The sequence below is a fragment of the Ammospiza nelsoni genome, chromosome Z (genome assembly GCF_027579445.1).
Source record: "Ammospiza nelsoni isolate bAmmNel1 chromosome Z, bAmmNel1.pri, whole genome shotgun sequence".
In the NCBI taxonomy this organism is placed as follows: domain Eukaryota; kingdom Metazoa; phylum Chordata; class Aves; order Passeriformes; family Passerellidae; genus Ammospiza; species Ammospiza nelsoni.
In genome coordinates this window covers 56530456-56553578 of record NC_080669.1, presented here as the reverse complement: position 1 = coordinate 56553578, position 23123 = coordinate 56530456, and the positions used below count along the sequence as shown (strand labels likewise).

At 40.0% G+C, this 23123-nt stretch overlaps 1 protein-coding gene across 2 annotated transcripts in view; it reads left to right on the top strand.

The window, feature by feature from the left end:
- The window catches only part of PARP8 (poly(ADP-ribose) polymerase family member 8), a 119432-nt gene that overhangs the window by 37632 nt on the left and 58677 nt on the right, over positions 1-23123 (top strand). For both annotated transcript variants that reach the window (XM_059492127.1, XM_059492126.1), the window contains exons 3-4: positions 17252-17289; positions 22313-22402. In XM_059492127.1, the coding sequence (XP_059348110.1) occupies positions 17252-17289; positions 22313-22402 (128 nt within the window). The remainder of the gene's footprint in view (positions 1-17251; positions 17290-22312; positions 22403-23123) is intronic.

Genomic DNA, 23123 nt, shown 5'->3' with positions numbered 1-23123 from the left:
TTTTTTTTTTACTTCTTCTTTGGCTAGATCTCAATAGATTGTAGAGAAGACAGCTCGCTTGCATTTCTTGTCCTGTACTTTCACTTACTGAGACATCCCCTTGCCTGATCCTCTGTGAAGCTTTGTAACCACATGGAAGCAGTTTTTCCCTGTGGAAATGGATGTCAGGGCTCACACTGGATTTAGGAAGAGCTCTATTTAGAAATGTAATTGCTAGGCTTTCCCATTTCCTATTACTCTCCATGTCTTTCAGTCTCACATGTTCTCTGGGTTAAAGCATATCCTTTCCTTGCCCCCCCTGTTACAGAAGAGGGGCCAGCAGGGTGTACTCAGCTCTTTCTTTATGAAAGGACGTTAATTTCTCTCTGTGGATTTGAAAGAAGAGGTGCAAATAGAGAGACAAAACAACTTTTGCCTTAGAATTCTGTTTTTCTGAGGTCACTGAAGGGATTGCATGACCCTGAAGAGAAGAATGGAGTCCTGTTAAGTACTTTATATGCCTATAGACCTCCAGTTTCCTGAATCAGCTGTTCCCTTTTTTTCATATTCACATTTAGGTTTAGACTGTAGTTTTTGCTTGCACAAATACTTTGATGAGAACAAATACAGCTCAGTGGAAATACATTGTGAGAGTAGTTGTTGCCTATGTTTTCCTACTTTATTAGGCACATTTACAGTATGCTGCATTCTTGTTTCTCTTCTGATCTAATAAAGTAAAAATAGTACATCAAATTAAATTAGCTTCATTCTATACTTACTCAGTAGTAGATGAAGTGTCTTGCAGGATCTGCTTTTTATTTTTAAAACAAATAAAACAAATGAAATGCAGTTATTTCTCAGTAATTTCATTTCTTTCTAATTATAATTTTCAGAGGCAAGTGGTTTTGATATTAGAAAGATTATGCTGATGTTCACTAGGTTAGAATGACATGGTGAATTCACAGAAGGGGAGGAACAACAAATTGTTTGAGAGGTTGAATTTGAATTACCGTAATTTCTCATTAAAGCCTGGATTCATTAGTGAAGTATATCAAACAAGGGCAGTTTTCTTTCTCACATTTCAGTGTGATCTGTGTTGCAAAGAATGTTTTCAAAAGAAATAGAACTAATTGTGTAAAGCGAAGGATTTGTTTTTCTTTAGATTAAAGTCACACAGTCACTCTGTATGATCTTTTTCTTTCAATTTTGCTTACCAGTTTTCTATAGCATTGCTACATCTGTGAGCTCTGTGTTGGCTTTGCTGCTGCTGCAGAGCATTTGGCAATGTTGGGATGGTGGCTGGGGAAGTGTGCTCAAATTCAGTAAAGTCTTGTGTGATTGCGCTGTCCCAGTTGCAAGAGAGGTATAGCTATACCTCTTCTTCCAGTGGAATCACTTCTTGCTCCCATTGCCTCTTACGCTCTTTACAGACATAACATTACTAAAATGTCAATCTTTTAAAAATACAAACTAGTTACCACACATCTGGCTCTCTTTGCAGTTTAGTAAATGTGAGGACAGCAAAATCCCCTTGCTGTGAGACGCAGTGGCAGTTGCATGATCAGCTGTCGTGACCTGATGTTTAGTGGAAGTTTGGTAAAAATGCAGGAGTGTTCTGAAGGTAAAGCTCAAAGTCTTTATTTTATTGAAAGTGGAGTCGCTTCCATGTGAGCCTTTTCACTCTTCTGAAAAATGGAAGTGGCAGGATTTTGCAGTGTGTGAAGGAGCAAAGCTGTGTTGTCTGCATTACGTGGATTTTATTTTCATTGCATAATGTACTCATGGGTGGATACACCTAGCTAAAGTAGGCAAGTGGTCAATGTAACATTCTGGTTGGGTGTCTGATGACTTCAAAAACTGTAGCAAAAGTCAGCCAACCTACCTATTGGGAAATGGGTAGTAAATCACCTACTGGGATTGAAAGTATCTGTATTTGGCAGGAGACTATCAATGTGAAAGACTGGTACCCTGTGGATAACAATAGTTTTGGTGTCATTGAGGAACGTACTGTGGGGAAGGATGGTTTCTATCTTGTACCTGTGATGGAAGAGATCTTTTGTAATCTATCACAGACTGTCTGTGGGGCTTACGCAATTGGGTGTCATTGCTGAGTATTTGTTTCCCACTTGGAAAACAGAACCATCAAGGAAAATACCTCCAGGTAGAGGCCCAACCAACAGCACAGCACTCAGAAGGTTACAACCAGACCACATCCCATGTGCCACATCCGTGTGCACCCTACATCTCTCCAGAGATGGCAGCCCTACCATCCCACAGGGCAGCTGCGGCTGTCCCATCGAGGTGTTGTCCCAACACCTTTGATAGTGTTTCCCCAAGGGCAGAGGCCCAGAGAGAATGCAGCTGCAAGAACAAGAGCTGTGTCCTCTGGTGGTCCACCAGCTACAGAAGTTGGGAGGAGGAGGGGAGGAAAAGTTTATTTCTGTTCCCTTTGACTCAGAGTTTTGGATCTGAGTAACTTGGGGTGAAATAGTCAGGGGTTTGTGTGGTGGTGGTTGTAGTTTGGGGTTTTGGGGTTTTTTTTGTAAAACTTGAAATTTATTTGCATATACTACTAACTCCATTGTTATTGAATGTTGTTAAATAAAGCTTTTTATCTGATTGAGTAATTTAGGTTAAATTTTGTTTGACTTTTCCTTTGAGCACTGGGGATCTTGCCCTGGAAGGTGCTGAATAACCTTATGCTCCCACAGCCTTCTCAGTAGGAGCTGAGAGCACTGCACTGCCCCAGGAGGTGGCTGGATCTTCATGAGGCCAGGTCACACATAGTCTAGCATAATTTAAAAATAGGATGAAGGTTTTCAAACGTTTTTTAGTTAATGCGTCATGGCCCTCCTACAGTAATAGTTCCTATGGCTTAATATATCACCGTAAGTATTTTGTTTATTAGTAAAATCTTGCTAAATTTTTCAGGCTCTTTGTTACTCATGTCCTTTTGTGAAAGAAGGCTGCTATTTTTCCTTTTAATTTTGCTGGTGCAAATAAGTGGTACTGCTTTACTGTTCCATTTCACCACAGGCAATAATTTCAAATGGTTACACCACTTCTTTTGGGCTTAATGACACTGTCAGATGATGGAAAGTGAGTGACCTTTCAAAATGGAGTGAACTATAATCACTCTGCCACTGAGTTCCTGGTTTTCTGTTCTGGAAGAAACAGCCCCCACAGTGACCTTCTAGCACCCGAGGGGGCTGTGGGAGAGAGGGGGGAGTTTATTGATCAGGTGCTGGCATGACTCACATCACCAGTGCCTCTGTAATAAACAGTCCTGTAAGCAGGTGAGCAGTTTGACCCCTGCATGTCTGCTTGTCACTTCTCCAGGGGAATTCATTTGAGGTGAAAATGTGGTGTACCCACCACAGGTGCCAGTATACTTGACACTATGTTAACAATACTTGTGCCAGCATTACCTGAAGGTTTTTTCATGTGAATTCTCTTTCCTCAGGACCCCAAGCCTCAGATTTGAAAAACAGCCTTCACATGTGCTGATACTTAGGTTATTTGGGCTCTTCCTACTCGTAACTCTTTGTGGTTGGGTGTTTGTATGTTTTGTGTGTCCTGATGTGCCTGAGGTGACAGTCTGTATCTTGGCAAAACTGACCCAGATTTTAAGATGTAGATGGCTGAATCAGATTTTTTTAATCTCTATATTTAGGTTCCTCTGTACAATGGCCTCAGTAAAAACAGGATGACAAGCACTTGCAACTGCATTACTGTTTCCACTGATGCTTTCTGTGGAGTCTGGGCCACTGCTAGCTGAGCAGTCCTTCAAGTCACTGCAAATGTGTGTGGTGTCAGTGAGACATCCATCTTAGTGTCTGATCCTTCCTTCTTTCATTCTGTTGGTTAATTGGTTTTGTTCTCTTCAAGCCATCTAATTTTTCTTTACATTAATTCTTCATAGCTCTGTCTTTATTAAAGGCTCTGAGGAGATCTTCAGATTAAGAGCTCTGTTAGTGAAAGGCTTACTGGTCTTAATCTCACATTAGCAGAAGACTGACATTTTCTGGCTGTGTTTGCTTTCATTCTCTAAACTTACTAGAAATGCTTAATAATAGAATGCCTGATTACAAAACTTACACTTTACAGGTTGTTTCTCATCTTTTGGATGCTTTCCATATTTTGGTGATAATTTTGGTGGGTGAATGTGCTAAATAGTACAGTCAGAGCAAAGAGTAAGGAAGATGAAGGGAGTGCATCATCATGTTTGACAATTTTAAATTGCAAATTTGCTCATGAAGAAGAAGAGAGAAGGATAAACTTTCACTTTTTTTCCTGAGGGTTTTGCCTGTGAAGTTTCATGGGACCAGGATTTCATTGTGTGTTTTAAAAAGCATGTACCAAGTTTGAGTACCTTAGGATGAGTTCTGTTTTGCAATTTTCTCAAAGGTATTTAAATGCTGGTCTCATAAAAGGTGCTTAGGTAGCCATATCCCTTTTCAGATACCTGAATTTCTACTGAAATCTGCAACAGAATGGAAATTTTTGTACCTTAGTGAGTACATTGCATTATCTAAAATGGTGGGTATGTACTGATGGTATTTTCAAGGGAATATGAAGTTTAGTTTTCTAACTGCCTTTTCTGCACAATTATTGTTGACCAATTATTTTTAAAATCTGGACTCTAAGCCTTTTTTTTTCAAAACTGCTGATGGTTCCTGCTGATTTCTCTTGGAGATGTAGTGGTTCAGCACACATGAAAGGTAAATCAATGACTATAAGGCTTTGTAGTTACAGATCGCTTTTTGAGAAAGTGTGCATTTTTTCTTGCTGGGAGGCATATAACAAGACACAGCTGGGAATAGAACTATCTCTGCCTTTGCAAGAATACAGGGGCTTCCTAAACCATTGCTTCATCTGGCATGTAATTAGTTTTTTGAGAAGACTGGGATCTAATTAAGACTGGTAGAGAGTTTTATTAATTTTATCTTTACAAATTAAAATGGTATTTAAAATCTTAACTACATGTTGGGGTAGGGTACCAGTGTTACCTGTTGTTTTTTGTTCTATAGTTTGCTTAGCATTTTCTGTAGGAATGTCTGCCAGGCAATATTCAAATATGGTATGTTTGGATATAGTATAAAATTATAATTCTATGAACAATCATGCGTCTTGAAGCATTCTTTGGCTCAAGAACAGCCCATATATTTAAAATTGTTATTTATTAGATGAGCTGCTACTAAATATAGCTACATTAAAAAAAAAATTCTGTATGCTCCTATTGCTTTCTGTCAGGAAGAAGAAACAGATTGTGTGATATTCAGGATTAGCTAAAATTTGTGAGAAGGTGGAAGAACTGTTTCAGATCCTCGCCAATGCTGCCACTTCAAATGTATAAAAAGCTCTTGAACTGAAATTCCCTGCTGCCGTTATTCTGCACCCTCTTGAAATATAGTACTGGGTTATGCTTTGAATTTTTTCCCTGAGTCACATTGAGAGTTGTCAATGTCGTATTCAACCTACAACTTTGCTCTCTGAGCTACTAGTGAGAAAGAGAGGTAGCATTTTGCTCATTAACATTTTACTCATGGAAATTAGCAAAGGAAACACAGTTGTTAGTTACCTTGCAATTGCAAAATGTTTCCATTAATTTTACTTAAATTCCTTCTCCATTCTGGCTTTAAATGGTTATGTGATTAGCCCTCTACCCATTCCCTGGAAGACTAACTCAAAATTTAACGGGGTTCTCCATTTCTGATGCTCAGTCAAGTTATACCTTCTCCCCTAATTTCACATGGGTACGGCTTGCCATTTTTCCCTGGGCCGTTGTGTAAAAATTACACCCATCTTCATGCTGGCATACTGCAGAAGGTGCTGCAGTAGTCATGACATTTCCTACCATGCTTGCTCAGTGATTTGCCACACTCTGTTGACCCGGCTGTCTGGACCCACATAAATATTTTTGATCACTGTCCGTTCTTCCACATTTGTGGTTGTTTCTTGATGTTGGCTGTATTCCCCTCAATTTACTGACATCTTTCTAATTTTAAGGATATCAGGACTGAATATCGTGTTAGAAGTGTATCTGTGCCCTCAGACTGAAACTCTCGTACCTGAAAAGAAAGGAATAAAACCAATATTTCCTTGTCATCTCATACTGAATTTTCATTTTATTTGCTGTTTGTGAGTGCATGCTCTTCCATGACCATGGTATAGTGGCGGAGATAGGTATCCCAGTGAGGCTCCAAGTGTGAGGAGTGACCTACTCTGCTTTTCACGTTGCACCTTTCATCCCTGTAATTCTTGAGTCTTTTGGGCAGAGGAGACAAACTCCACTGGCATTGCCCCAGCCATGTAGCCCGTCCTTTTGTGTCTCTAACCACAGGAAACAGAAAGGCTTTGACCATGTTAGTGTAATGGGGCAGGAGGATGAGCCAACCCCTCAGGTTTGCAAGCAGTCCTTGCATCTGTGAGCAGGAACAGCAGCTGTTGCCTTGGATTTAAATGCGTGCTGGATATGGGACAGTGCTGTACCACAATATAGACATTTTCAGAGGTGCTGGACTTCATCATAATGATCTGAAGATGGGACTCTGTGTAACTGTAAGCAATAAGCAATAGAAAAATTACTGGCTGTAAATTTGCCAGTGGTCCTGAATTATGTGAATGGATTGTATTGGCATAAATGAATTACTATGGACAATTCCACAGGTAACATGTATTAGAACTCTTGCTCTGTAGGATTTTGTCATGTTGAATGTGTGCACTTTTGGTTTAGAATCGTTTTAAAAGCAATAGTTTGACATTCAAGTAATATATTTGGAAGTTAAACATTAAATTTGTACTAAGGATAATAGAACCTGAAAGCATGGAAAATAGAGAAAAGAATAATTTTAGTTCATAAATACAGTGTTTCAGCTCTACCAAGAAGTATTCATGTTTGACTTTAGAGGTGAGGGGAAAAGTTTGAGTTCTGTGAGATATATCAAAGAATGGATAAGAAAGAGTGTTTAAATTTGTTACTTTTTCCTTGCAAGCAGTGCCTACTGCACACCTCATTAGATAAATGAGCAAAATGCCAACTAATTAATGAATGTGTAGAGTGTTCAAAGGACAATGCCTTAGACTTTCCTCCTTTTCTGAGCACTGCATGCAAAGGAAAGGAGCTCTTCTGCATGTCAGGGATATAATGAAGTTAAACAGTCAATATCTCCAGGGATTTATATGGGCTTAATTTTTGGTTTTCATTACTGCTAAGATGCTGAAAATATAAAATTATCTGGTAAAATTTCCTATGTCAAGATTTTCTCTTCTTGGATAACTATAACCTGTTCAGTTTGTAGTTTACCTTGTGCTTTGGGTTTCTTTGGTGGTTGTTTCTTTTTTGTGTCCTTCTATTTTAGTTTGAAAAATAACAACATAAAGGCTTTGTACAGGGGCTGGACAGGGTGTTACTTGTCAATTGATCTGAATTGAAAATCTGATTACTTGAATTACAACCATAGGACCCTCAAAACAGACTTCTAGTGGGATCAATGTAGATTAAACCCTTATGGCTTTAAAATAAGTCTTAACTGGCTTCAAAAAGAGCATATCACAGTGTCTTCTAACAGCAGTGCTCTAAAATTAAAAGGTGGAAGCTGAAAAGAGAAAAAACTTTCTTCTCGAAAACCACTCCCAAAAAACCACCCACAAAACCATGAAGAGCAGCAAAAAAAAACCCCTGAAACCCCCCAAAAACCTTAACTAAAACAAAATCAGCCTCTAGAAAGGACATGGTGGAAGAAAATGGACCCCGTGATGTAAATAAGGTGGCCAAAGGCACATGATGCTATGTGATGCTCTGGCTGCTGCAGAGCTGGGCCAAGAATTTGCTGTCCTGAGCTGTTTTTAGTGCTCTGTTTCCTGAGGAAGACTGAAATTGGATGAAGAGCTAATGGGGAATACGCAGGAAGAATGCAAACCCACAGGATCTGTGGAGAGAAAGAATACAGACCCCACAAGTACAAAAAGCATCCACGCTGGGAGGAGGGAGCTGCACCTGGTCAAACAGGGCAGCTTTACAAACGGAAGGCTTTAGTAGTTCTCAGTGAAATGGTCAGATTCTGGTGCAGTCTGGTTGTGGGCAACCTGGTTTTGCACATGTAGACATACTTGTGTCACTACAGGACACGAAATAACACGATGCGAACACGGGACTCTCCAAGGTAAAAATAAGAGCATTCCATTTCGGACTACAGCATTTATGGATTTCTAAAAGTGACAGTGGATTGGAGGGTAACAGTGACACTGGACAAACTAACTCCATCAAATTTCTCCTGCTCCATAAAAGAATGCAAAACAATAAGTTATTTACATAAAGTATGTGAGAAAGTTCGTTACAAGAATGCAAACATCAGAAGGCTTAGAAAAACTTTAAAAAACAGAGCAACATACTTTATTGTACCTCCTTCCAAATGACACACAGCACATACATTTCTCCCCCCTCAAAGTGTTCCTGATTTCCTAATTTTACTTTTGAAAGTCCCCTCACGTTTGCTAAAGTAATGATCAATCATGTAGAGTTTGATGTAGTTACTAGAAGTTTTTGTGCCTTCTTCATTGGAGGCTTTGCTAAAGGGGAATTTTGGAGCTGCAGTTTTCTGTGCCCCCTTTATTTGAATGACATGCTAAATCCAGCAGGGCTTTGTGAGTAACATTCCCCATTTGATTCAGGTGCAATTCAGTTTCATGAGAAGACCACTAGCTGAATTATTCTTAGTGACAAATGCAAACTATAATAATTTTGACTCACTGACACTGCTCATCTCTCTTTGGAGTAGGTCTGATCTGTCATCAATAGATGTGCTTGGGACTTTTTGTATGTCACCACACACGCATATTCTCCATCATCCAGAGGAAAAGATTACTCAGAATCACTTGTTGTTCTTTTCTGTATAATTGGTGGTGCATCATGGGGAGTTACGATGTGTGGTGAAGGGGGCTTGTGCACAAATTTCAATTCTTTATGGGTATCTGTCTATATCTAGCAGCAAAAAATAGCTGTGACTAATGCTGGGTCATCAGCTGTTGGATCACAAAGAATACGGAAACTCATTGAACTGCAGTGTTTCAGGAGATCTAAAGTGGCCTGAATATCTGTAAAAAAAATTGCTGAGATGCAGACATGTGCATTCAAAACATTTTAAAGAGTACTTCAAAAAGTGTTTTAGAAATCCATGAAGATTGTTTCAATAAAGAATCTAGAAAATGGTATGGATGTGAAATAGTTGGCAATCCAGTTGTGTAGCAATATGCAAATACTAATGAAAAAAAAAGAAAAAGAGTGCTCAAAAAGGTTTGCATCCTTTGGAATACATACCAAAATTCTTAGCAAAGCAAGGAAGTACTTGTTTCTAGAAAATAACAGAAGTGTGGTAGGGGGCCAGAAGTCTCTTATTTTCTGTGCAACTTGCCTGTAATCTTCTTTGACAAGTACTATAGTCTCCCTTGGACTTCAGTGGGATTTAGTTCAAGTTCTAAATTCTGTAAAAGAAAATAAACCAATCTTTAATATTGTGAGATTATTCTTTCTGTGCTTGACTGACAGTCACTTTTTTCATAGCTGTGCAAATGTATGCATGAAAACCCAAGTCCACCTCCTTTTAATTTTTGTCTCATTTGTGGCTTCTGATGCTTTCTCCCAGAATATAAAGTTGTTTTTCGCTAATCATTAATGTATTTAATGGCATCAGTTTTAAAATCACTGCTTTCAAAAAAGGTAGAAGTCCTGTGCCTTGGTAGCTATTTCCCCATGTGAAAGAACAAAAGCCTGTATAATTATTTGTATTTTAAAAAAACCTTCTGCAAATTTTTATTTCCAGAAGTGTATTATGAGATAGGCTGTCTTGTATGTTTCTAACGGTCGTGACTCTAACATTGTTTGTCTGTCAGTGTGTTTGGAGATGCACATCACTTTGTGCTTAGTGTTTTATGCATCTGAAACATTTACTTAGTGCTGTTGATGGTTTTGTCACATTACTGAGACTTTATTGTAAGGGTATTGTGAGTGAGTGGAGTGCAGCACACACTGATTTGTACTGCCTAAGAGTATTCGTGGATTCACTAAGTGTTGTGAACTTTTTTTATTATTTCCCTCAGCTTTAGCAAGGCTTTGGCTGCTGTCTCTCCCAATACCTTCGTGGCAAGGTCAGGGAGTGTGGGCTGGACGGGAGAACTGGCTGATTGAGGGCTGGCTGAAGAGCTGATCCCAGAGGGTTGTGATCAGTGCCACAGTGTGCTGTCACCAGCGGGGTACGCAGGGGTCAGTACAGGGCTCGGTGGTGTTTAATGTCATCGGTGGCTTCGAGGAAGGGCAGATGCCTCCCCAGGGAGTTTGCTGATGACACAAAGCTGGGGGGGAGTGGCTGATACCCCAGAGAGCTCTGCAGCCCTTCAGAGGGACCCCAACAGGTTGAAGAGGTAGGCAGAGAAGAACAATCCAAAATTCAGCAGGGTCCTGCACCGGTGGGAGGAATAACCCCAGGTGTCAGTACAGGCTCAGGGCTGACCTGCTGGTCACCTTCATCTCCTGTGGAGAAGGACCTGGGGGTCCTGGTGTCCACAAGCCAGCAAGGCAGTGTGTCCTTGTAGCCAAAAATGACAATGGTAACCTAGGGTGCTTTAGGAAAAACATTGTCAGCAGATTAGGGAGGTGATTCTGCCTCTCTTCTCAGCCCTGGTGAGGCGCATCTGGAGAGCTGTGCTGAGTTCTGTGCTCTTCAGGACAAGAGAGACAAAGTGGGGACCCTTTTGAGAGACTCCTGGGGCTGCTCCAGTGGAAGATGACAGAGATGATCAAGGCATCTCTGTTATGAGGACAGACTGAGAAGGCTGGGCCTGTTGAGCCTTGAGAAGAGACCCCATCAGTGCCTGTCAGTGTCCGCAGGCTGGGGTCAGAGCAGGTCCAGGCAACAGGACAAGAGGCAACGGGGCAGGAACTGATGCCCAGGAAATTCCACCTGAAAATGAGAAAGATCTTCTTTTCTGTGCTGGTTACCAGGCACTGGCACAGGTTGCTCAGAGAGGCTGTGTAGTCTCCTATAAAGGAGATGTTCAAGGGCCATTTGGACACAATCCTGTGCCTTGTACTTTGGGGTGATCCTGCTTGGCCAGGGAGGTTGGACCAGATGACCCACTGTGGTCCCCTCTGGTCTGGCCCCTGCTGTGACTCTATGATATGTAACAGACTAATAGCACAGCTGAGGTTTGAAAAGGCCTCTAAGATCATCAAGCTCAACTCTTAACACATTACCACCATGTTCACTAGTAAACCATATTCCCAAGTGCCATATCCGTACACTTTTTGAATACTTCTGAGGATGGTGCTTCCACCACTTGCCTGGGAAGTCTGTTCCAGTGCTTAATCACCCTTTTAATGAAGAAGCAGAACAAAATTTGTGTTATATAATTGTAAATGTACATTTATAAATACATTCTAAAAGTCTCCATATTTTTTTGCTGGAGACAAAAGTGAATACTAGCAAGAGTTGTTTACAAAATCTGCCAGGTAAGAAAATGCAAAATGCTGCCATGGTTCTGTTTCTGAATATGAGCTTCAGTGGACCACTTCCTCAGCTGATGTGTGCCAGGTGAGATACAATCTTTTAAAAGCTCCAGAGTAGAAATCAAGATTATTTTTCCCATACTTCTATTTTTTTAAGAGCTCCACTGAAATGTAATGAAGTGTTTCTCAGCACAGCACTCATATATATCAAGTGATGGAGTATCTTGCTAATTTACTTGTTCATAAGCTATTGAAAAACCTGACATTTATCTTTCACTCATACTTGCAGCAGGTGAACACCAAATGGAGAGGTTTCATTAAGTTTCTTTGTCATAGCTGTAGTAATTTTCCCTTATTTATCATTTATTGTTAAAGTTATTTTGTTTGCTCTGTTTTCAACATAAAATGAAATGGTTTTCTCCAGGCTACGACTTTATAAGACTTGTCTTTTGGTGGTGCCCATCAAACAGGAGATACCTTTTTGCCATTGAAAATTGGTGCTTCTGGCTTGTAAGTCTCTTCTGCTGTTATTTGCATGCATGTAATCTACACACAAATTGGAAGAATGGCTTGACATTGGTGTCTTTTGCAGTGTGTTTAAATATTAGTTTTGAATTGTACTTCTCTTCACATAGTCTAATTCACCTAAGGTCAGTTACAACAAAAAAAATTGGGTTTTTTTCTCTGTTAACGAATCCCATTTTTTGTGTAAATAGTATACCCTAATGTTCATCTGGTCAATACCTAAATACCTTCATCTGCCGGTTCTCAAGGCATTTCTTCAAAGGTCATCTATTTCAGAAATGCTATTTGAAAGTTTTGTTTGGGTGCAATCCCACAGTTTGTCTTCCAAAAATCATAATTTCTACCCTGTATTTGTGATGTGATTTATTGTCAGGTTATAAGGTTTCAAAGTGGATCTCAGAATAGAGAGTGTTGAGAGTGGCTTGTGTTCATGGTGAAAGGCTTTTTGGAACCAGTTTTATTTTGTTTGAGGACAAAGGCTGGTCAGAAGTAAAGCAATATGAATGGTCTGGTTTCAGGATCAAATGCTGGTCTTATTGAAGTAGAAAAGGACACTAAAGGCTGTGACAGTAACAGGAATCCCCTGAAGAATTTGTAAGCATTTTCAAAGATAAGAAAACAAAAACTTGAAGATAGAAGTATTTACTGTATAATTATTGAGCGTTCATGCAATGTTGCTCTGCTGTGGCATGTTGTGTGCAGATACTGAAAATGTAAGAATGTTGTGAGTTCATAGCTAGTAAGTGGTGAAAGAATACAATTCCACTTGCATCTTCTGAGCTATATCTTATTCCTTTCTACAGTTTCACCCAGAAAAGAGTAAAAGCATGTTGTGTATATGATGTACTTTCAGAAATAGTATGTAGATCATTAAAGAGGTCCTTTGGCCCAAAGTTGTCACCAGCATAATTTTTTTTTCTTTTGTATGAAAGTTTCAGTCATATTTTTTTCATTTCACCAACTTGTTCAAAACCTGACTCTGGCATATAATCAATACCACAGTAACATTTCATATTTCAGGTTTATCCATAGCTTGCTTTGTTGAGCTTTAGTATCCTTCTTTAGTGATAAAATTTTGTGCTGATTGCATTACATCATTGATGAGCTAGATCTAAGATTTTGATGTATCATAAACAAAATCTCTTCTGAATTCTGTAGCTTCGGATGTATTATGGTTAAGTCCTATTTACTCCTTCTTTTGTATTTTGTTATAGATTGGCATTACCATCAGATTCCACATGAAAAATAATCTTGTTTTCTTTCTTCATCAAGTTTGCTAGAAAAAATATTAGGACATAAAGATCTGGCTCTAATAGAGATGACTAAAACTGGAATAGAAACTAGATCACAATTTCCACACTTAATAAGGCAGTAAGTCAGTTGTTGCCATGGGACAGAGCTGGTTGAATTGTCATGACTATTCCATAGTCATAAATCTTAGACTTGCACCAGATGCTTCACACTGTTCCTGCTGTGCAAAACAGCTGGAAGTTCAGCTTAAAGGATTTCTTTCTTAGAGAGAAACAATGGGTAGCATGGAGCTGATAACCCGAAACTGATGGGAAGCTGCATCCCAGAGGCAGCATTGCTGTTATGGCTTTAGGATGTGTATCTGATTATGGGGTTCGTATCATGATGGGTAAAACTGCAGTTCAAGGCTCAGGAAGCAATCTTACAGATGGATATAGGGAGGTGAAGCTGGTCGGTTTCCCTTTTATGAATGTGCTTTGCTGCAGTAACTTTCGCTTTGCTCTCTTTTTCGGTTTTCCTGAGTATTTTTCTTTGCCCTGGAGATGCAGTTTTGGGGTAACATTTTGCCTGGGAGTATAATCAATTAAGACTTTCTACTCCTTTTTAACTAGCTTTGAGAAATGGTAGTAATGTCAGATGAAGATGAATCTGCTTATTTTGTATTCAGTTGGGAAAGATTAATTTAAAAAATAGCAATTACATGGCGCATACCCATCTGGTTGATGAATTAGTTCTCCAGTGGAGATGAACTCTTGCATAATAATTTTTCTGTAGAAGAAATAGATATGGTTAAAACACATTGGAAAATTCTTGCAATGAGACCCCTGTGAGTAAAATTGTTACTAAGCCAAGGCTGTCGATGTTAATACTATTTCAAGCAATAAGAAGTCTACATTAAAAACATGAAACATGACAGTTCCCACTAATTTCTCTTGTAGTACTTTACTATTGTTAAATAACAAAAAATTTTACTAGGCCATTTCGAGTATGAAGCTTGTTCTAAGCTTAGGGGTTCAGAAATATATGTATTGCAGGATGTCTTCTGTAGAGGGTCAGAGTAAAACAGAAACAGCACCATCATGGAGGCTTTGTTTACACCCAGGAATTTAACTGTTCCTGTAGCTAAAGCAATATAACTGAATGAGCAATGGTGAACGTGTTTATGGGAATAGGAATAAATTATACTGCTGTAAGCTGTATTTAGTGACTGCAATAAGGGTGTGCTGAGGAGCTGCATTGCCAGAAGGAAAAATCATTTCCCTCACTGGAATAATCATGTTGTACTTCTATGTGAGGGCCAGGCCTAAATTAATTCCAGTTGCATTTGTGAGTTCTTAAATGAAAAAGCTGCTTCAAGAAAGGCTTTCTTTGGCTTTGGGAGGATTTGACACTGAGAGGTGTTGAACATCTGCATCTTCGCTGAAGTCTGTGCTGTTTAAGGTGCTGTAAGTCATCACAGTCGTGTGTTTGTGGCTTGGTTCTAAATCTTGTTCAAGTCAGTGGGAAAATGCTTGGGTGGCTGGAGGACAGGAAACCCTTGGGAGAACTTTGTTTGCCTGGCATATCTTGTTCTCTGACAACCAGGTGTGCAGGCAATAGGAAGCAGTTTATCCTGAGAGCAGAAAAATGTGCTGAAGGGTGACCGTGTGTAACAATCGCAGAGGAGAGCTCAGACAAAAATCCAAGTTTTGTTTTGTTCAGTAGTTTCATTTCCACTTTTTGCTTCCATGATCCACATATAACTAAGAGGAGTTGACGAGCTGAAGCAAAACACTACCACCTCTCTCTGGGGGAGGTGGAGTGGATTTATTCTCCCCGTTGCTGGATTCACTGGGCTCTGGGTCAGATCCCAAGTTTGAACAGTCAGGTTTGAGCCTATTTCTAGCTTGCATTTTCCTTAACCTTTTAATTTATTCCTCCTCACAAGACAAACAGTTATGTTGTTTGGTCACTAGTTTCCGTTTGGCAGCACCACAGCTGCTGCTGGCAGAGCTAACCACATGATGAAGAAAAAGGAAGAGAAAACTCAGTTCCATTGGGTTTCTGCACATGAAGACATTGACCAAGCAGAAGTTAGCTTTGAAATCAAATCCAGCTTCAAAGTTAGGTTAGTTTGCTGATGTCTTTTCCCAGCTGAATTTTGAGTATCTGCACTCAAGAGGTTGGGAAACCCTTCAGTCCCTGTTCTTGTTCTCAGTATTGGGACAAACCCATACCCAGAAATTCTGGAGGCAGCAAAGAGGTGTGCAAGCAGCCAGTCAAAAAAAGTAAGGCTCTTTCACTACCTCTTTCAGTAGTAGAAGGAAGAAGTCATGGTTACAAATGTTTCTAGAAGCTGGGGTTTGCTGAGAACAGGCATGCAGCTAAGTTCTTAGGAATTTTTTTGGGGTATTCTGGCTTTTTATCTGCATCACAGAGCAAAATTCTCTATATATGACTGCACTGAGATATAACATTTCCTTATTTTGGAATATCTCCTTATTTAAAATAGTGATACTATACATGGTGACAGATTATTTAGATTTAAATAACCCAGTCCTTAGGAAAAATACTCCAATATGAGGAGATACAGATGCTGCCTATTCAAAATATCTAAAACATAATTAAACCAGAGAAGTGATAAAATGTTGAATTTTTACAGTGATGGGATTTTAACCAGCAGTTGTGTGGCAAAATCCGTGGTCAGCTGTAATAAATGCTCCTTCTGCTTCAATTTGTGAGAACATTTGCAGCTGTTGAAGAAACAGGCATCTTTGTGTCTTAGTCAAACAATACATAAAATATTCCAGAATAGATGGTGTGCAGAAACAGGTGAGAGAGCTGTGTGTTAATAGATTGACTTGCAGAAGGAAGTGTGAGGGAATTGATGGCCTCTTACAGTCACTGGATTGTGAAAGTGGAACTCATTTAATGGAAATCCTTGAGAGAGAAACATTAAAAATCATACCTGGCTTCAGTTTCTTGTCTACATGGAAGCTGTATTCATGTCATTTAGAAAGATTGTATGAACCAATTTTCAACAATTTTTCAGCAAGTGCAATGCATACCAAAATTTCTCAAGAAGACTGTACTATCCTGCTTTGACTTAACTCACTACAGAGATGAGCCCACACCATATATTATTTAAATGTGTAAGTTGACACAATATATAGGATTTAGAATTGGAGAGAATATGAATTATACAACAGAAACCTTTCAGTGGGCTTCATAGTTGAATGTTTTTATTCCAGAAATTAAGACGGACACTAAACTTAAAATCAGAAGGACTTGGTGGGTAGTTAGATGGCTGAGCAAACCATCACGCCTATTTGTCCTGCTCTCAGCTGCGAGTTGAGTGAAGATCTCATTGGAACATAGGGAAAGCAGATGTAACTGAGCTGCAGAATCAGGATGGTGGTTTTGAGTGGCTGTTTTCTGATGAAACAGATTCAGGGAATCCACGTAGTGAAGTTGCTCTTCAGTGTGACTGTGGCTCTCTCAAATTTTAATTTGAACACAGATTGACAAAAGATATAGATACTATGTAAAATAAAGAGTTTTGATGGAAGGAAGGAGCCCAAGACATCCAGATCCTTGTACAACAATGAGAAAGACTCCTGCTGAGTCTTGAGTCAACTATAGAAACCAGATAGAGGAAAAACTGGGCTTTACGAGTTCTCTCGTTCTGGTGTTCAAAGAGTGACCTTTTTTTTTAAATCAGAAGTGAAATGTTACTCTAAAGGGAATATAATGCAGCCTTGATACTCCTTTTAAGAACACTGAAATCAGGATATGCCAGTTTAGCAAAGTAAGCTTTCAAAATGGGCATGACGCTTTTTATTTTCAGCTGAGCACTTCAAAAGCCATCAAAATAGATGTTACCTTCTGTTCTGGAAACTGTCAGGAAGCTATAAATAAGCATAAAATAATACAGGAGCAGGAAAAAGTGTTGTGCCAGCAGTTAATGTTGTTGTTTCTAATTTTGTTGTTGTTTTTTTTTCTTCTTTTTTACAGTGTGTCCTATTCAGTGCATGTCTCTGAGGATTACCCAGGTACAGTGCAACATCCTTGCCCGTGACACATGCATATACATGTTACCACAGTTTGCTATATACAAATGAGAATATCTGAAAGGGTGTTGATGTCTTCCGGGTGCATCTTGTACTAATCATTTTCCATTAGTTAAGATTATTTTCACGGCCACTTCCCCTTTTCAGGCATCATTTATCACCTGGGTCAGGGTGAGAACACAGGTTCACAGGTTGTAGCTTGGGGTGCTGGTGCCAACGGGGGTAGGAGTGAGAAAGTGCCTAGCTTCTCTTTGGCATGCTGGATGAAGCTGTATCTCTGAGGAGCCTGAGGAGGCTGGCGCAGGGCCAGCAGAGCAGTTCCTTGTGCTGGAGGCCCTGAGGAGGCTGCTGGTGCTCTCCAGGTTAAGCCTGCAGCTCTGTGCCTTCGGGGTCAGCCCGAGCCAAGCGCTCATGTGCAGCTCCTTGGTAGGACTGGCTCACAGAGGGGCTCCCAGCTGCCCAGCACAGCCCCCCTTCAGCGCTTTGAGCTGGGCTGGCAAAGGTGTTTGTGTACCCACGTGGCCAGTCTCCATGTGGTGTGTTATTCTTAGGAGACAGAAGCAGGTAAGGACAAAAGCAAGCTCTCCGGGAGCCTATTTCCCCGGTTTCCTTCACAAAGACACTGCACAGATACTACAGGCAGCACAGGCTATCAGAAGCAGAAGAGGGAAGTGGGGATGACCGGTGCTGTGCAAGTAAAGGTTTATGGTAGTACTGTTGGACTGCAGCACATTGTGCACCTGTGATTATTTAACACTGTAAGTACTGTGAATGATATGAAACCCTCTGGCCTTTTTTGGTCTTTATCTGTCGCTTTTCTGAAATGTTTCTCAAAGTATTGTTTCATTTAGAAACTCTAAAAAAGTGTGACTTTGATCTTCTTCACTGATAAGCAGCAGATTATGTCTCATCAAAACACCAGTGTTTGAAGCAGATAGACAAAGAAATCAACAGTGGTGCCAAATAAATGGATTCTGTGAAAGAATGCTAAAACCTCTATTAGATTTATTTTTCTTACCAGTAAAAACTGTGGAGGGGAATATTATTAGTCTATTCAACATTTAGAAATGGGAGAAACTGAGATTCATAAAATGCGCAGTCATACCAGTGATAAATGGATTTACAGTTTACTGCATTGAGCTGACAATGAACAGAGGGACAAATAGTTGAAAAAAATCTTCACCGTGTGTTATTAACAGTTTATTCCATTAAATATCACAAAATTTGACCTCTGGGAACTTCTAAGTAAATGGTAAGGTGAACCACTGAAACAGCAACAGTTACTTGCACAGCACATGGGAGCTCATTTCCTGGCCAACTCTTCTGTCTGATAGACCTCAGAATTTCCTTCTGAGTGTTATTTGCAGCATGTCCTGATAGCCAACAAGCTTGAGTGACTTTAGTGTCCCTAAAACCTGATGAATATTCTGTGCCATCAGGCCCTGTATTTTAAAGGCAGATAGCAATTGAATATTTCACACTGTAGTTAGTTTGGAGCAGAGAGTAAATCAGTACATGTTTACTGATTAAAATCCAGCCCTTCAGGCCTTTAGAAGAGCTGACTTCATTCACATCTCAAGCTTTTGCAGGATATATGTGTGCTTTATGATGATGATATGTTCAGTGTGTTGGGAGCAATAAGGACTTTCTGCCATTTTGCAGCTTTGATCATAAAAAAAACTCATTCTGACTCAATGAGCCCAAATATTTGTCACTTTTTTTTGTCCTAAATTTCTAACCTAATGTTATTGCTGACTGTGTCTTCCTTCTCTGACATGTGTCTTAAGGAAGGTTTCAGGAATATATCAGGGTGTGATGGTGTCAAGTCTGGGAAGCTCTGTGCTGATGTCCTCAGCTGGAAGGTGTTCTTCAAGTACTGCTGCAAGGTGATAGAGTTCAGAGCAGCATGTGCTCTCAAATTAAATTTCTCACAGGATAAACCTTTACAGATTAAGGTTTAAGTCCATTAGTGCATAGCCACAGCAAACTTTTATCCTGTGTAGATTAAGACTGTGTAGTACAGAGTGGATCAGATTTGTAAATCCAAGACAAGGCTGCCAGAGTTGATCATCTGATAAATTGCTAATGTGTGCAATAAAGATATGAAAGTAGGTGACATTAGGCCATGATGCAATTGATGCAATTCAGCTAAAATGCTACGACCAAAAGTAAATTTGGATACTAAATGAAGAGCCTTGGGTAGTATACATACTCCCACAGCCTGCTTTGCTGTAATGTATGCAGCATCACCACTTTGGTACTGACAACAGTGTGTAGCTGTTGCTGAATTACTTATTGAAGCATCAAAAAGAAGCAGCTGGGTTTTAAATTGTACCTATGGAAACCGTAATGTGATGTGACAACTTTCAATAATGGGAGGTATTTGAATGTTTCATATTTAAGAGTGAAAGCTAAAAATGTGCTCACAAAGGCAGACTGAGGACTTAACGGTAATAGTGCTGGGACAGTAATGTCTGAAAGTTACATATCTATTGCTGGAATTGTGAAAACATAACTGGAAAGTTTAGAGCCAGGTAATAACAGTTTCAGCAAAGTATCACTGTAACAATTTTCTCATAACATTGACACAACTGGAGAAAATAATCCTTCTAAGGAGCAGTTATAGAATATAACATCCATGAGTAGACTGCAGTCCCACTTGCATGAGTGTATCATGACTCCTGTGGGAACCAGCAGTGCAGCAAGCATTTTGCTAATGAATTTATGTTCAGAATTATTTGTGTTGGCTGACAGAAACTTGTAGAACTGCTATAGTCTTTTATCCCAGTGATTTGTGGGTTACACACCTTTTTAGACATTGCAGCAGAGATGGAGAGAACCAGTTTGGCAGCTCATAGTTTGCTGCATTCCTCTGCTAGGTCCAGACACTGTGTCCTCCAGTGAAGAGGGTAAGTAGTCCTAGGTGTCAAGTGTTAGAAACAGGTTGTTGAAGAAAGCAAATCAAAGCTATTATCTTAATTTCAAGTCTCATCATATCGATGGAAGGAAAAAAAAAACCCAAATAGCTGCTGAAAAGCAAAAGAAAAAAACCAGCTTGGCAGTGAAAGTCATGTTATCCAGCTGCCAAGAAAAAATTACAATGGATGTAAAAATACAGTTAAAATCTATAAAACCTGTAGCTGAGCAGTCCTTTTCCATATATGTATGTCTGTTCTGTACAGAACATACTCTGTTCCTAGTTTTCTGTACAGCAACAGGCTGTAGCACAATGATTCCCACTCTCCCTTCCATGTATGTGGTGTTAGGTCTTTTTAGAGCCAAATGATGGCCTCAGTTATCTCAGCTCATTAGACTCTATAGCAGTAACTTACACTCCCAAAACTGGGAAACAGATGTGCTTGTGTGGTATGTGCAAGGTGGACACGGATGTGATGGTGTCGAGATGGAGAATACAAACAGAGTCACGGCAGGGCTTCTTGCAGAGGGCAAGCTGCAGCTCTCCTGTGGCTGTAGCTCACAGCCCCTGCTGCCAATGGACAGAAGTGGGAGAAGGAATGAATGCTGACACAAGGCACCCTGCTTTGTTCACACAGTGCCATGGCTGTAAAACATGTCCCCGTGGCCAGTGTGTAGCTGAGCAGCCCCAGATGTTTTGTTGCGCCCACAGGAGTGCAGGCCTTGGGCCTCAGTGGTGTTGGCCTCCTGCAGCATTGCCTGCACACCGCCTGTGTGTGTGGAGCCAGCCCCAGATGCCTCGGATTGCCTCGCAGGACAGCATGGGCGTGGGAGTAGGCGAAGGTGTGGGGCAGGGTCAGAGCTGGTGGATGTGTGTGAATGTGGCAGAAAGGCTGTTTTGCAGTGGCAGCCAGGAAAACCCATCTGTGCGCAGGGTGTAGCTGCTGCCCTGCCCGGCCTGGCGCACCGTGCGAGGAATGGCCGCAGCCCCGTGCTCCCTCTTGAGAAAGGTGGCCAAGAGCTGCTGTGATGCAAAGGATTATATTATAATGCTTTGCTCCCAAGTAATGTTAACACCTGCAACATTTCACTGGGAGCACTCAAAAGCTTTTGGGCTGCAGCAGTATGCCTAAAATTGCGTGTGATTTCGTGCACGTTGCTGGTGTGGGACACAAGTGTTTAAAATTATAATATGTAAGTCACTTTATCTGTGATTATCCTAATTGTTGGCCTTTTTGCTCTAGAGCATAGGTTTCAATTCAGCCCAGACCATTAGAAAACAAAGTATCATTACTTTCATAACCACTTCAGCAATACATACAAAATTAGCTCCTGCAGACAGTACAGAAGACCCCGCTGCTTCTTGGTGTTTGTTAGGAAACATTAAGTTGGAAAGAGAAAAAAGAAACCAAAAACAAAACAAAACAAAAAAAAAAAAAAAAAAAAAAAACCAAACCCAACAGACACATTCCTTGGTCTAATCCCTACATTTTTAAAGAAAATCTGGTGAAATAGTTATAATATTCATACATACCAATGTTTAGGTTAAGTGGGAGGGATTTCTGTTCTCCCTGAATCAGGGTGAAGAAAGGTTATCCACAGATTTGAAGACACTTCAAATTACCTTTATGAGACTAGGCAAAATGAGGCACAGGTATTTGGCATAATTGGCTGTTAACACCCAGCTCTCAGTGCAGCTTTCACTCTGCTTATTAGATCTAGCTTGAGTTTTGGTGTCAGACATAGCAAAAACCATAGAACAAGTATTAATTTTGGGAAAAGTTGGCCACCCTAAGCCTTATGGGTTGGTTCAGAGCAGAGTTTGGTGTGATTCACAAAAGCCATGACATCACACTCTATGGTTTTGCTTTATAAAGTTTGGGTCTGAATCTCCTGTACTTATAATATTTTTCTTTTTGTTAACAATTTCAAGGGATGAAATCCAAACACACCAGGAAGGTGGTAGTGCTCAGCTTCCCTAAGCATCTGGGGAGTGGTTCCTTGTGACAAAAATCTGGGATAGGAAACATTGGAAGGGGCTGACAAAACACAATGGAACTTCACCATGCAAAGTGTTTTTCTTTTGTAGATAACACTTATGTTTCCAGTTCTGATAACGATGAAGATGTGTTAGTTACAACAGAGCCAATTCCAGTAATTTTCCACCAAATTGCTACAGGTAATCCTATATCTATGGAGTTTTATCAAATTCATAATTTTGGAGGAAAGCAAAGATGTTGTCTGAATGTAGAGGGATATGATGTTAAAGGGTTCAGCTGTACAGTTTGCTGTTTTCTCCGGGCTTGTTCTAGTAAGTTGTCCAACATTTTAGAATAGAAGAAATGAAAATATTTCTTCTGGGGATCACTACAATTGTGTGCAGAATGTATTTTTTGCTTTTAATGTCTTGCAGCCTGTGCTAGAGCAATTCCCCTTGAATACAGCTAGAGATGCTGAATACTTTCCAATTATGAGTTTTCATGATCACTTGCTTAAAACTTCATTAAATCTTCACCACTGCAGATGAAACAGTCTGTAACTGCTACTGCCTCTGGTGAATTACTTCAGGAAATGGTTCAGCTGCTTCACTAAATTCCGCTATAGAAAAATTTTTTGTTTTTTCCCAATGATTTTGGGGACCTTCTCATTATAAATTATTTCCTTATTTTCAAAAAGGTACATGAAAGGGTACATGTCTTGATATATGAAAGGGTATGCTTGTCAGACATACAGACACATTTTTATTGTATTTAATAAAGATTTGTGCGCACACTTCGTGGAGGCAGTTTAGATTCTAGCAGAAAAATTCTCTGATTATTTCAGGCTGCAGAATAAACTGCAAGAGCACTCTTAATTCTGGCAGGTCTTCAGATAGGAACACTTGACTTTGTACTAATATT